Raw genomic sequence first — 14,084 nt, forward strand, 5'->3', positions numbered from 1 at the left:
TCTAATCCAATTACCTACTAGTTCTGCCTTGGCATTCTTGAACTCTCCTATCCATCAAGATTTGCTACCCTTTCAATCTATTGCCTCCTAATCATAGTAATAATCATTACCTATGTCTGCTGGCTTTGTTATTGTATGAAATACCTGAGATAATCAACTTACAAAGAGAAAAAAGTTTATTTTGGCTCAAAATTTTAGAGGTTTCAGTTCTGTGATGATTGGCCCCATTTCTTTGGGCCTGTGATGAGGCAGTACATCCCGTTGGAAGTCTGAGGCAGAGCAAAGTTGTTTCCTTCATGGCCAGGGAGCAGAGAGAGGAAAAAGAAGGGGCATGGTCCCACTACCCCTTCAAGGGCACACCCGAAGTGACCTGAAGACCTCCCATCAGGACCTATCCCTTACAGGTTCTAGTACCTCCCAATAGGGCTAACCTGGAGACCAAGCCTTTAGCACATGCTAAAGACATTAGCTTTGGAGACATTCCAGATCCACACTTCGGCTTTACCCAAGCATGAAACCTTAATTCCTCCATCTCTGCTCCCTTTGCCTGACAATTCTTCTCATTTGGCTAAATCCAAATTTTCACATACTACAACCCACACCTGAGCAGCTAAACAACTGAGAAAAAAAACAAACAAAAACCCAAAGACAAACAAAAAGCTCCCCACCATCATCTTAGCTGGTCTCAGTTAAATTTAAGACTGTAAATCCCCAGTGGGCTCTCCACACAGCCTAGCAAGACCACCGAATGAACTAGCTAGATTAGCTCTCCTCTCCCAGAGACTGAATATTTCAAACATCTCCTCTTCAATATTCAACTATTACTTGCTTCACACCCCCAGCAACTAATCATTTCCCTGAGAAAATCATCAGAAGAGACCTTCCTCATTTTTTTCTCATCATAGTCTCCTAATGTTTGTCTCCACGTATCTGTCTTCCCTAGTAGTAAAATGATAAATTCTTCTGGCTCTTCAGGTCACACTTGCCTCTTCTACACTGAATCCCATCCCTGGAGAAATCTGCTGCCATGACTGCTTGTTTTTACCTGTAACATCCCTTGACAATTCTCTCTAGGGAACATTCAGGCCCACCTAGAAGCATATTTGATATCTTCCATCTTACAGACAATAACAAAGAACCTTGACCTCACATTCCCCGACCAGGTACCAGGAAATGTTACAAAAATTGGATCTATACCTCCACTTTCTCATCCCTTTCCTTGTGGGCCCAACCACTCTGGTTTCACAACTCCACTGAATTGTCCTTATTAAGTTACCAGGGACTCCTCTAAGGCCAAAACCAACAGTCCCAGGCCTCATATCACTCTACTTTTCAGCAGCATCTGACAAATAAATAATCACCCCTTCCTTTTAGTTAAAAAGAAAAAAAAAAAAAAAAAAAAAGCATTCTTCAGGTAACAAACTCATCAGATTTTCCTCCAACTGCCCTAAAAGTTCCCCAGAGCTGCTGACTCCCTAAGGGAGCCCATCCTATATCATGGCATTGAATATGATCATGCATTAACTCCACAGCGAGTACCCCCAGTGTCTGCTTCTCTCCTGAGCTCCACCATTCTACAGCCAACTTCCTGCTAAATTATCTCCACTTGGAGTCTAATTAGGAATCTCACACTTAACTCACCCCCTTTAAATCCGTTCCTTCCCAGGACTCTCATCTCAGTAAATGGCACAACCATTCACTTAGCAACAAAACCTGAGATTCATCTTTGACTCCTCTTTCCAACCCAAATCCAACCTATCATCACATTCTATTGGTTTTACCTTTGAAATTGAACAGCTATCCCATGACTTTTTATTTCCTTCTTTTTTCCACAGATAGGGATTGAACTAAGGGCTTCAAACGTGCTAGGCAAGAGCTCTGCCACTGATTTACATCTCCAGCTATATCCAACCACTTTTAATACCTCCACAATTATCACCCTACTCTAAATCCTAAGGAGACTGTAATTGACAAGGATTTCTATTCTGACCACTGTAGTATTTCTCTACACTTCAATGATCATTTTAAACTCAGACCAGATCATGTTACTCTCGCGCCTGAAAACTTCCAATGGCTCCCTAATCTCAATGAAGTCAAGGTCCTCACAGTGGCCCATAAAGTCCTAGGAAATCTTGTGCTACCAACTCCTTTAATCTCATGCTCAGATTTTCCTTCCTCTGCGCACTCTGTATACCACCTTCCCCATTTCTGTTAAAAGTGTGCCCTCCACAAAATCATGTTGAAATTTCCAATATAATAGTATTAAAAAGTGGGGTCTTCTTTCAAAAGATGATTAGGTCAAAAAAGATTACTGCTCTTATAAAAGAGCTTGAAGGGACTGCCCCTACCTACTCTGGTCCCCTAAACCATATGAGGATACTGCAAGAGATGCCATCTCTGAAAGAGATGGTGTACCTTCATCAGGCAACCAATATGCTGGTGCCTGGAGCTTGGGCCACCCAACCTCCAGAACTGAGAAATGTGTTTCTATTATTTATGAATTTCCAAGACATTTTGTTGTATTAGTCTGCCCCCACACACTTGCTCCAGTCACATGACTAATTCCCTAACCTCCCTTGGTCTCAGTTCCAATGTCACCAGCTTCAACAAACCTCCCAAGTCCACCCAGTCCAAAATAGTTCTCCAACTCATGCACTTTTCTTCTCCATAGTATTCAGTGCCGCTGACTGCCAATCCTAATTATTTGTAAATTCCATATTTGTGAATTCACCTACTTGCTAAAATTTGCAACCCTAAAATCAGTACTTGTGGTGCTTCCCATGGTTACTTGTAGACATGTTCAGCTGCTGAATGCACACATTCCCAGCTCAAATTCAACACTGTGCCTTTGTGTTTCAGCTTTCATACTGTAACCAAGTAATTTTGAGGTCTACTTAGTGCCCTGGTTTTCACATTTTTGTGACTTCCCTGTTTGAAATGGCCCCTAGCACAATGCTGAAGTGCTGTCTAGAATTCCCAAGCATAAGGCAGCTGTGATATGCTTGACAGAAAATCCATGTTAGGTAACTTTGTTCAGCCTTAATTTACAGTGCCATTGGTCATGAGCACCATGTTAATGAATCAGTACTAAAATTAAATAAGGTTATCTGTGAACAGAAACATACAAAACCATGATCACTGATTGGCTAAAAAGAACATGACCAGAGGGTCAGGAATTTAACCCTGTACTTCCCCTAGGAACATATTATCTACGATACGATCTTAATACAAATTTACAACCTTGTACTGCACTCACCAGTAATCTGAAAATATATAAAGTGGGTAATACAAGTGAAAGATGAATGAGCAATTCCTGAAACTCACTGGCCAATAGTTAGAGAAAATATTCAACCTCAGTAGTAATCAAGGAAATGTAAACAAAACAGCCAGGGTTGCCCCCTTTAAGCAATTATTAAGACTTTTAAATGTGGATACCTATTGACCAAGAAATAAAACTTGGATCTGTGCAAAAATTTATCAGCAATAGTAACTGATGTGGCAAAATTAACAGCACCAAAACAGTAGAGATCACCTCAGAATCTAAAAAGGATGAGCAAAACAATAGTTGTCCACCCAATGTAATATGTAGTTATTAAAAAGGTTGTTCAAAACTATGTGATATGGAAAAACGTCCATTATACAAACAAGTCTGATAGGATTGGGGGATATGGGGGATTGATCCCAGGGTCCTGTACATGTGAGTCAGCAGTCTACCATGGAGCTACATCCCCAGCCCGTAGGATCTAATTTTTATTGTTTCTGTGCATAAAAATATGAAAATTTGGTTATTAGCACTAGATATTAAAATGACCTAGTTTTTCCTTATGAAAAATATGCATTACTTTTATAATCAGAAAAAAAAAAGAGAGAAAGCTTAGAGAGTAAATTTGGCAAATAAATTACAAAGTTCTGAGTCTCTGGCAAAGTCCTGCCAGCCCTAAACTGTGTGCCACTTTCAACCTGAGTTCAACTCCAATCACTACAGCAGGAACACTGCGCAGGCATTCAAACTTTTAAACGAAACCTGAGAAGTGAACCCTGGAGAGAGAAGCTCTAACACTTCTAACCCCTGTGATAACCACTCAATCCCTGCCCCACAGAACTCATTGACTATATACTATTTTCTGTAAAATGTGACACAAGTTGTCTCACTCACAGGAATGGTGAATTTTAATGAAATAACACTTCATATATTCTAGAATCCAACATATAGTAAGCCTCATAATTATCGGTTATTACTCTCCCCCCAAACAGAACTGTTAGCTGGTGTCCCACTCTGGTTACAGAAATAAATGTATTGGGAATAAAGATGGTATATTTACAATAACATGTAAACATTCCACACATCACAAATAAAGACTACCTCTGCCCTGTTACAGGTCATTTACTGCTCACATAACATTACTCACTGTTCTAGTCAGGTTTCCTGCCATCCATTGTGAGGAGAGGCAGAAGAGATGAGTAGCATTGAGGCAGTCATGTTCTCTTCCTCTAAGAGACAGGCACAGGCCTTCCGAGGAATCTCATTCACTCCACATGACAGCTTCAGTCTGTATAAGCCGTGTTTGTACTGAATCTAACCAAAACTTAAAATCTAGAAATTTAATGCACCCAACTGTATAAATCTTCAGGAACTAAACAATACTTTTCATCTTTAATGTTCTGAAATCCTCATTCTCCCACAAGTACAAAATGAAACCAACAACAAAAACACACTTCCTGATCATTTTTATTTGTAAAACTGATTCTATGACTCATGGGAAGAATCAAAGGTAAAACCTTCATCAGCTTACATTTTATTCAAAGTTATAACACAAGGTCAGTGTATAAACACTACCTGAAAATACAGTTATGCATTTCTAAGAGCAATAAATATTACACTAAAGAGTTAACAAGCACTCATCAATTCTCAAACAGATATTCATCAAAATGAGGTAAGTCTAATGTGTCATTTGCTAAAGAATTTAATGCTGAAGTGGAAAAAAATTCATCGAAAATATCAGTCTTCATGGGGCTCTCCAAGTTTGAGGTTCTTAGGGAGGCATTATTTGTTAGTGAGTCTGGATGAACTTCACATTGATTTCCCTTGGTGGGGCTGCAATAATTATGGTCCTGTTTCAGATGTGTGTTCTGGGGAACATCATTTAATTCACTGGGTACTGGGAAAGGGTTATCTCCCATTTCCAAATATCTGAAGTCAGTTTCCCCATTTTCTGAGAGCTCTGTTGAAATAGTTGTAGGGGACAATAATTCTGCCAAAATTTCTTCTTGAGTTTGACCACTATAGGAGGAAACAGGAATAGTGGTACATCCAGATTTATTATCTGCAATATCAATTTGATACTGTAGTTCATTTAACAAGTCTTCTATTGATTCACAGTCATTTGGAGACCCACAATGGGGCACGGGTTCTAAATTTTCACTTGGAAGTGTTTCACTTTGAAGGGAAGACGTAAGAGCAGCTAATTTCCTCTTTTTTGCCTTTAGCTTTTTAAGAAGTTTGAGACGAAGTTTATGAATCTGACCTTCAACTGAGTCTCCATGGTTTGCTGAAGAAACACCATTCTCATTTCTGTGAGAATCATGGCTGAGGTGAACTCCCTGGGAGGCACTTTCACACTTCTTCAGAAGTTCTGAAGTGCTGTTCCCACTAGTGTGCGGATGAACAGCTGTGGTACCTGATGGCAGAGGACCTGGTGGAGGACTGCAGACTGGAGGAGACTTATCTGCACTCTTTCGAGCTTTCTTAAATAACCGGTTAGCTTTTTGGTTTAGACCTTTAGTTTTAAATCCACCAAAATTATTTGCCCCTTTAACTGACGGCTGCAAATCAGTTACGGTGTTCCTATTATGAGCTGAAACACAAGGTGGCATAAAAGAAGCACCTCTGCTTAACAGGCCTTTAACCCAACTTCCCACAAATGGTTTCTTCTGGTTTTCTTTTGGAGGCTGATTCTGTGATGACTTGGCTATTATGGTTTGAGAATCTGCTGCAATGTTTCTCTTCAAATTAGATACCTGAGATGTAGCAAGTTGTTCCGGTTTTAATTTCTCAATTTTTGGTGGAAGAAACTGTTTTAACTCAGTCTCCTTCTCAATTTCTACTGACTTCATTCCCTGTACATGACTAGTAGAATGAATACTGTTCATAGATGTGGTAATTGATGTATCTCCTGAATTTGGCTGCACTGACTGTGTGTTCACATTTACAACTTGTGATGGAAAGCTTAAATCCACAAATTGGGCTTGGGTAAGCTTTTCTTTACGTGAACTAGATGCTGAAGAAGCCGTTAGTGATTCTTGAGATGGCAAAGTATTTGCTTTGCCAAGCCCTATATTTTCTGTCACAGATTTGTTTTCTGATGGGAGAACTTTGGAGTTAATGGGGAAATCTGGGGCAGTTTTCTGGATAGTTCCTTTAAGTGTCAAAGGTAAAATAATACCGTCAATCAAAGTTTTTTCATCCCGATTTTCATGAGCTATAGCTTTGTCCTGTGGAATAGCATGGGAAACAGCTGATGATACATGTATAGGGCGAGTCGCTGAGGATGCTTCTGCTGAGGCAGCCTCACCCACAGAACACCATGCTGGAGATGCTGGTTTCTTCTCACCAAAAGTGTGCTTGTCATTAGTCTTCGGAAGGCGAAGGTGGGTAGCTTCCTTATCTGTCACATGGGATGATTTTCTTTCCCAAATAACAATATGTATCTCTGAAGCAGGAACTTCAAATTTCTCATGCCTTTCAGCACACGGACCTTTTAAGTCATCACACTCTAGCCAACTTCCTGTGAAATGGGAAAGAAAGCCAGTCATTAGACAGTCACAAACCACTAGCCTAGGCTGACTTTCTTCTGGCCTTTTAAACTGCTATTATCACTGAATATCCACCCACTAAAGGAGATCACTCTAATACAATGCCTTATCCTTGTTACCAGTCTTCTCTGTCAAATTTTTAAGTCCTTATTTGGATGACAAAAGTTACTAATATAAGCAGAAAACTGAAAACCTCGGATAGTTTTCTGGAATAGTTCACTCTCTCCTAAAATACTAAAAATAAACAAAAAAATAAATAAAATCAAGACAGCTTTATATTTAACTTGGGGGCTTAGAATATAGTATTGCCTAATTTACCCAAGAAAATCAGAAAATAGCATAAGTTATTTCATAATATGAATTTTCAAATTAATAAAGTTTATTACCTCCAGTAGCAACATTTGCTTCGATTCTCATTTGAGTCTTTTATCAAGTGAGAATTGATATCAATATCATTAATATCAATACTAATGGCTATACAAAACTGTGAGTGTATTTAATGTATGACAAAAGAGTTTAAGGGCTGTGAGTAGTCTACAATAACAAACACAAATCCTTGTCAAGAGTTCATTGCGTAGTTAAAAAATAAAACCAATTTAAAAAAAAAGAGTTCATTGCTTTTCAGCACAACTAGTGGTATGACAGGAAAAAAAGTCATTATGCAGTGGACTAAAGTGTAAATAAGGAATAAGTTTAAACTACTCCTCAGAAAAGAAAGGGAAAAAAGGTCAACTATTAGAAGAGCTATTACCAACAAACAAATAAATAAATAAATGGAAAATAGCAAATGCTGTCAGAGACATGGAGAAACTGGAACCTTCGTGTATTGCTGGTGGGAATATAAAATAGTGAAGCTGCTGTGGAAACAACCAGTTATTCCTCCAAAAGTTAAACAGAATTATCGTAAGACTTGGCAATACCATTGGTAGGAATATACCCCCCAAAACTGAAAACAGGGAGTCAAATACCTGTTCACCAGTGGTCATAGCAGCCATTTCATAAGTTAAAAGGAAGAAACAAATTTAATGTTCAGCCTTATAAAAGAAACCTGGCACGCTACATGATGAACCTTAACAACAAGCTAAATGAAACAGATCATACACAGAATGACAAATACTGTGTGGTTCCACTTACATGTGGTACCTTGAGTGTCGAATTCCTAGAAACACAGAGTAGAACAGTAGTTACCCAGAGCTGGGGATGCAGGGAGGATGGGGGTTAATGTTTCATGAGTTAAGAGTTTTGGTTTAGGATGAGGAAGAAGTTCTGGAAGTGGATGGTGGTGATGGCTCTACAAAACTGTAAATGTACTTAATGCCAATGAACTGTAAACTTTAAAAATGTTAGAATGGTCAATTTTATGTTATATTTTACCACAATAAACAAATACAAAGCATGGCTGAGAAGTAATAAAGATGACCAGATGGTGACAGGTGATGAAGGTTACAGGAAGGTGTGTTTATTCATTTATAGTTTACATACTACACACATAATGATCTGAGAAAAGCTAACCACAGGTTTGGATAAGTAACAGCTTTTCAATAGTCAACAATTACTTATTTATGCTTTTATTATTGACTTCCCACTCTGTATCTCAATACCCATACATCTATATGAAATGAAAACAGACACAAAAAGTAAAATGGTGTGGGAATTCTGACATACCAAGTATGTAGCTTACTCTATTTCTTCAAACTCAAACATGGTATTAAAGCATGATGTCAAACACCACAATATGTAGTATAAAAACGTTTGAGAAATATAACTAACTGTAAGCACCCAAACCACCACCCTATATTTCTTCAAGGGAGCACATTATTTTAGAAAATATTATTTTAGCAGCAGAAATAACAACACAGTATTAACACTGCAAAAATATGTTCAGAGACAAACACAGAAAGTGCACTGTTTCCTTTCCCTGTTCTTTAAACATATGCATTTATCATTTTTGCAACAAAAATTTCAAATTATGAGGAAAAGGGAAAGTTAAGAAAGCATAAAGAGATCTTTCAGCAACTACCACTTTAGGCCAATTTAGTTGCTAATACACTGGCCAATTTCTAAGATATATCATTTAGCAACTACAAAATGTCATTAGACATTTGTGACTATAAATGTCTACGATCAACAAGGTCTAAGATCCAACATATTAAAAAAATTCCCCAAAGAGAAGAATTAAACACAAGATTAAAATGCTTATTAAAATATAATATCTGATACAAAGTAAAATGAGTGATAAGTCACAGAACGGAAATATGAATTCTCTGATTTACCAAAAAGAAAGCAAAATATACTCAGATCTGCTAACCTCTCAAATAAACAAAAACAAAATCATTCACCTAAATATGTGGTTTATGTGGATATACACTATAAACTACCTGAATACTTTTTATTCTCTACCAATTAAACTTTGAGACTCTTCAGCTTGCCTACATCAATGATTTTCTACCATATGCATACCAAAATTACCTGGGGAACTTTTTTAGTATACGTGTTGCCAAAGCAAGCACTCACCTGGGGGAACTTTTAAAACAATACTGACATTTGGGTCCAATGCCCAAGACTCATTTGTTGATATAGGGTACAGCATGGCAATTTTTATACGTTAACCAAATGATTCTTATATGTCACCAGAGTTGGAAACCACACTGTACCAAAAGTGGATTTCTCATTTCCTGGAATACACCAAAAGTTACAGTACTTCCATCCAAAGCCTGATGCAGGGTAAAACTTCAAGGTAATAATTACACGTATAATGTGATTTTTTGTTTGCAAAGTGCTTTTGTGATCATCCTTCCAAACCACCTCCAAGAAAAATATCAAATAAGAAAATTGCCCAAATAATAGAAAACAGCTATAATAAAGTAATTCCTCACCAAGGGCCTGAAAACACTTTAATGGGATTGAATTATCTTGTTTTAAGACAAAAGTGAACATTTTGAGGAAAACACACCTAGCAGTAAAACACACTGAACAAATAGAAGGGGGTGAACTTCCAAAATTTGTGAACTGTATTTATTTGGTTTTCCATTGAGAAATTTAGTCATTTAAGTAAAGGCTTCACATTTTAGCTGTTGGCCAACTATGGACTTCAGATGGCTATTTCAGCAACAGAAGGGCTACACAGTATTATGTTTAATAGTTTTAGAAATAGACATTCACTTTTATTTTGTTTATACAAACAATTATAGCAAAATATAAGGAATATTTTTACCATTAGTAAAAATCTTCAGTATGATTATACTTTCTTTTTAGAAGTACAAAGTATCTAAAAAGTTAAAATTCCCACCATTCATTTTTCGATTACATGTAATACATGTAATTTAAAAAATAAAAGCAAGAATATTAAACAGAAAAAAAGCAAACTTCAAACCAACAATAGTATCCGATTCTCTATGTAAGAAAGAAATAAGAATGTGCATCATATAGATATGTGAAAGAAGAGTTAGGAAGAACACTAAAACCAAACTTTTAACAGAAGGGAAAAAAAAGGCAGAAAAATTAAAATCCAAGGGGAGAGAAAAAAAGTCAAAGCATAAGTTGCCTTTTAAAAAATAAAAAAACCATCAGAGTTTAGTTTGCATGCCTACTATCATAAAAGAAAACATTTCAGTACTTACCATCAGCATCTAAAATCCAAGTTATAAAATGATTCTTTGCTTGGTACTGAATTACGGATGTTGCTTGATAAAGACAGCCTTCAAAATGAAATGCATAGTGCTCCAAGTCATTCTGTGGTAAGCCTTCTACGAAGTGCAGCATGAATATGGGAGACACTCTGTGGGGAAGAAGGCAAGAGAAGTCAAACAAAGTTAATGCCATGTGTCTGCTTATGCAAGAGTCTAAAGTGAACTAGTCAGTTACGCATAACACTTTCAAGGCTAACTAAACTGATTTTTCTTGAGCACCTCCAGATGTGTGCCTTAATTAGAAATGAAGAACTTGCTCTAAGAAGTATGTAACACTAAACCCTTTTCAGATTGCTATCACTGACAGTTGGAAGCCATCATGCAATAAGAGCAACACAGACCATTAAACAAAAATTGCTCTGTGAGCAGCAACGTTGCTTTGGCTTAAAGAAAATCTCATGGTCGCTACTTTGTAAAATTCAAAGGAAAAAGTCCAGATCATTTAACAGAAGGGAAAAAAAGGCAGAAAAATTAAAATCCAAGGGGAGAGAAAATTTTCTTTGGCATCAAGTGCCCAAATTATTTACTTTTGTTAGGTGAATAGGCAACACATGAAAATAAGGTAATTAAACCTAAGACAGTCAAATAAATGTTAATTTGGCCTATTTCTTTCTATCATCTCAGGAAGCAATCTATCAAATTACAATTTCTACTTAGAAAAAAAATTTAAATTTGACTTAAAACATAACTGGTTAATTTATTGTAAACTTCAAGATATTCAAAACTTTCAAAAATACATTTTTGTTATACTGCAACATGTCAAACTAGAAAACAGAACCCACAGATGGGCCTCAAATAACTAAATCTAACAAAGCTATCAGGATTTTAAGAAAAATGTTGAATATCCTTTTTCCTAATATTTAAACAGCTGTCAAGACTTACTTAGCTTATCAAAATTTATTCAGCTGAAATGAACTTGAAGCAATGTCCAAAATGTAAGATTATTCATACTGACAAGGGATAATTTGCAAATTATCCCTTGTCAGTCATTTTGTTAAAGAATAATCAAGTCCTCAAAATTTAAGAACCTTAGAAATACAAAGTCCTGAAAACTGTAACACTGAACCCTTTCCCACTGTTTTTAAAATCATAACTATTTTCACTGAATCCAAGACATCAATGATTATAAAGTATACCACTAAATTATAACACGCCATCAATTTTGGGTGGGGAGCGTGCAGGGGAACCAGGGATTGAACCCAGGGGGCGCTTAACCAATGAGCCACATCCCAGCCCTTTTATACTTTAATTTTGAGACAGGGTCTCACTAGAGTTGCTTAGGGCCTCAATGAATTGCTGAGGCTGGCTTTGAACTTGCAATACTCCTGCCTCAGCCTCCAAAGCTGCTGGGCATGCCATCAATTTTTAAACATACTTTTATTTCACATGTTAAAATATGAAGTATATGTCTTTGAACTAATACATCACAGTAAAACCACACAGATGTGTTCACAAAGCTACAAATGCAGGCTTGAAGCACCTGTCTCTTTTATTACTATTAAAAAATTTTAAAATTACTAATATTTGGTTCCCTTGGACTCATACAATATCTGTGAAAATATCTTCTGAGGCTAGTTACTATAGCAATCTCTTTATAATCCTAGACTAGGAAATCTCACCAGTTTCCTGCCTTTGTGTGATTTACACATGGAAAATGTTTTAAGATAATGTATACATGACCACTTGCCAGATTTTTATGCTTTTTATACATTTTAAACATTCTAAACTACTCTTTTGTAAGTTAGTAAAAGTAAAAACTGCCAAGACCAGTATTCAAGAGGCCTTGGGTTCAATCCCCAATACAACACGAAAAATAAATTGTAGCTGGGTACAATGGTACACACCTGTAATCCCAGCAACAAAAGAAGCTGAGGCAGGAGGATTGCAATTTAAGGTCAGCATGAGCAACTCAGCAAGACCCTATTTCAAAATAAAAATTTTAAAATGGATGGGGATGTGGCTCTGGTAGAGTGCTTGCCTAGCATGCATGAGGTACTAGGTTCAATTGCCAGTACCACTTTAAAAAAAAGACTAACCCCCCTCTTAGTGAGCTTCCTTAGATATAGTAAAGTCAGCTTTGCGATCTAGGGTTCTACAAGGCAGAAATTTGATTTTCTTATCCGGGCGGGGGTGGGGGTGGGGATCGGAGTGATGAAACAAATTTTAAAACATCTTTTTATATACTATTCTCTCTGGAATTACTGCACCAAAGTTATCCAGGGCCTAACAGAGACTGCAATAATGCAATAATGCCAAGCAGAAATATTATTCTTTTTTTTTTTGGCAGTACTGGGAATTAAACCCAGGATGCTTTACCACTCAGTTACATCCACAGTCCTTTTATTTTTTGAGATGGGGACTTGCTAAGCTGCTGAGACTGGTCTTGAACTTGTGATCCTTCTGTCTCAGCCTCCTACCAGTGGGATTGCAAGCATGTGCCACCACGCTTGGTTAGAATCAGTTTTATTACCATTTCACCTGAACAGAGGCAAACCCCTCAGAATATCCTCCATATTATTTTCTCGTTCCTATTTTTTAGTTGTGGGGATCAAATGCAGGGCCTCACACATGCTAAGCATAGGATCTTTCACTGAGCTATATCCCCATGCCCTTCAAATTACTTTCTGTAACTATAAAACTGCGTAAACTCCAATACCAAATCAATTACAATTTTCTTTGTATGTGTTTCTGTGTGTCTGTGTGTGGAGGTGGGTATACAGAGGATTGAACCCAGGGCCTTGTGCATGGGAGGCAAGCACTCTACCAGCTGAGCTATATCCCCAGCCCTTCCCTCTGTATTTTAACATGTCTGAGACTGGGATGCATCTTATCATTGATGGCACAGCTAAACAGGCAGCATTTCTTTCATAATGGCATTTGAAAAGATAGTACAATTTATAAACACTGAAATCTTGGAATCAATCAAGTAATATGCTTCCTCCTCCTCCTCCTCTTATTCATTTTTCTCAGTGGGTTCCCTAAAAGTCACTGTATTCTCCTACACACAACTCCAGTTTGTTTACATTTCCAGCCTCTCAGGTGAGGGCAGAACTCTGCCTCCATGTTTTGTTCTCAAGCTTCTTCCTACACTCAATGATACAGCATCTCAGAGATGATGCTCAGAGCTGTAGAGAACAAGTTAAGGTTCTGCCTGAACCATGAAAAAACTGGATGGCATGGATTAACAGAACTGGAATCAAAAGTCAACAAGAAATTTCAAGCTAAGACACATTTGCCTTCACCTAACATGGGGCTGATTTCCTCTTCTTATGAGGACCTTTTTTCTTTTAAGAAAAAAAGCACAAAAGGATTGTGTTAACCACTGTACCCAAAGACAGCAAGGGAAATGCAAATCTCCATTACGCAGAGAGCAGCCACATCTTGCACTAATGGCCTAGAGTAAAAGTTGTTTTTTTTTTTTTTTATTTTCAACCCAACTAATGAAGTAATTCATATTTTATAAAATGCAAATCTAAGCTGGGTGTCATGGTACATGCCAGTTTTTCAGGAGGCAGGAGAATCACTTGAGTATGAGCACATGAGTTCGAGACCAGCCTAGGAATATAGCAAGACCCCAATTAA

At 37.4% G+C, this 14,084-nt stretch overlaps 1 protein-coding gene across 3 annotated transcripts in view; it reads right to left on the reverse strand.

The window, feature by feature from the left end:
• Positions 1–4,734: 4,734 nt before the first annotated feature.
• Positions 4,735–14,084, reverse strand: part of Uspl1 (ubiquitin specific peptidase like 1) — a 39,222-nt gene continuing 29,872 nt past the window's right edge. For all 3 annotated transcript variants that reach the window (XM_076872493.1, XM_076872492.1, XM_076872494.1), the window contains exons 8-9: positions 10,434–10,591; positions 4,735–6,785 (exon numbers count right to left, since the gene is read on the reverse strand). In XM_076872493.1, coding sequence (XP_076728608.1) covers positions 4,903–6,785; positions 10,434–10,591 — 2,041 coding nt within the window. In that variant the 3' untranslated portion in view covers positions 4,735–4,902. The remainder of the gene's footprint in view (positions 6,786–10,433; positions 10,592–14,084) is intronic.

This window comes from Callospermophilus lateralis, chromosome 12, assembly GCF_048772815.1.
Source record: "Callospermophilus lateralis isolate mCalLat2 chromosome 12, mCalLat2.hap1, whole genome shotgun sequence".
NCBI classification, from domain to species: Eukaryota; Metazoa; Chordata; class Mammalia; order Rodentia; family Sciuridae; genus Callospermophilus; species Callospermophilus lateralis.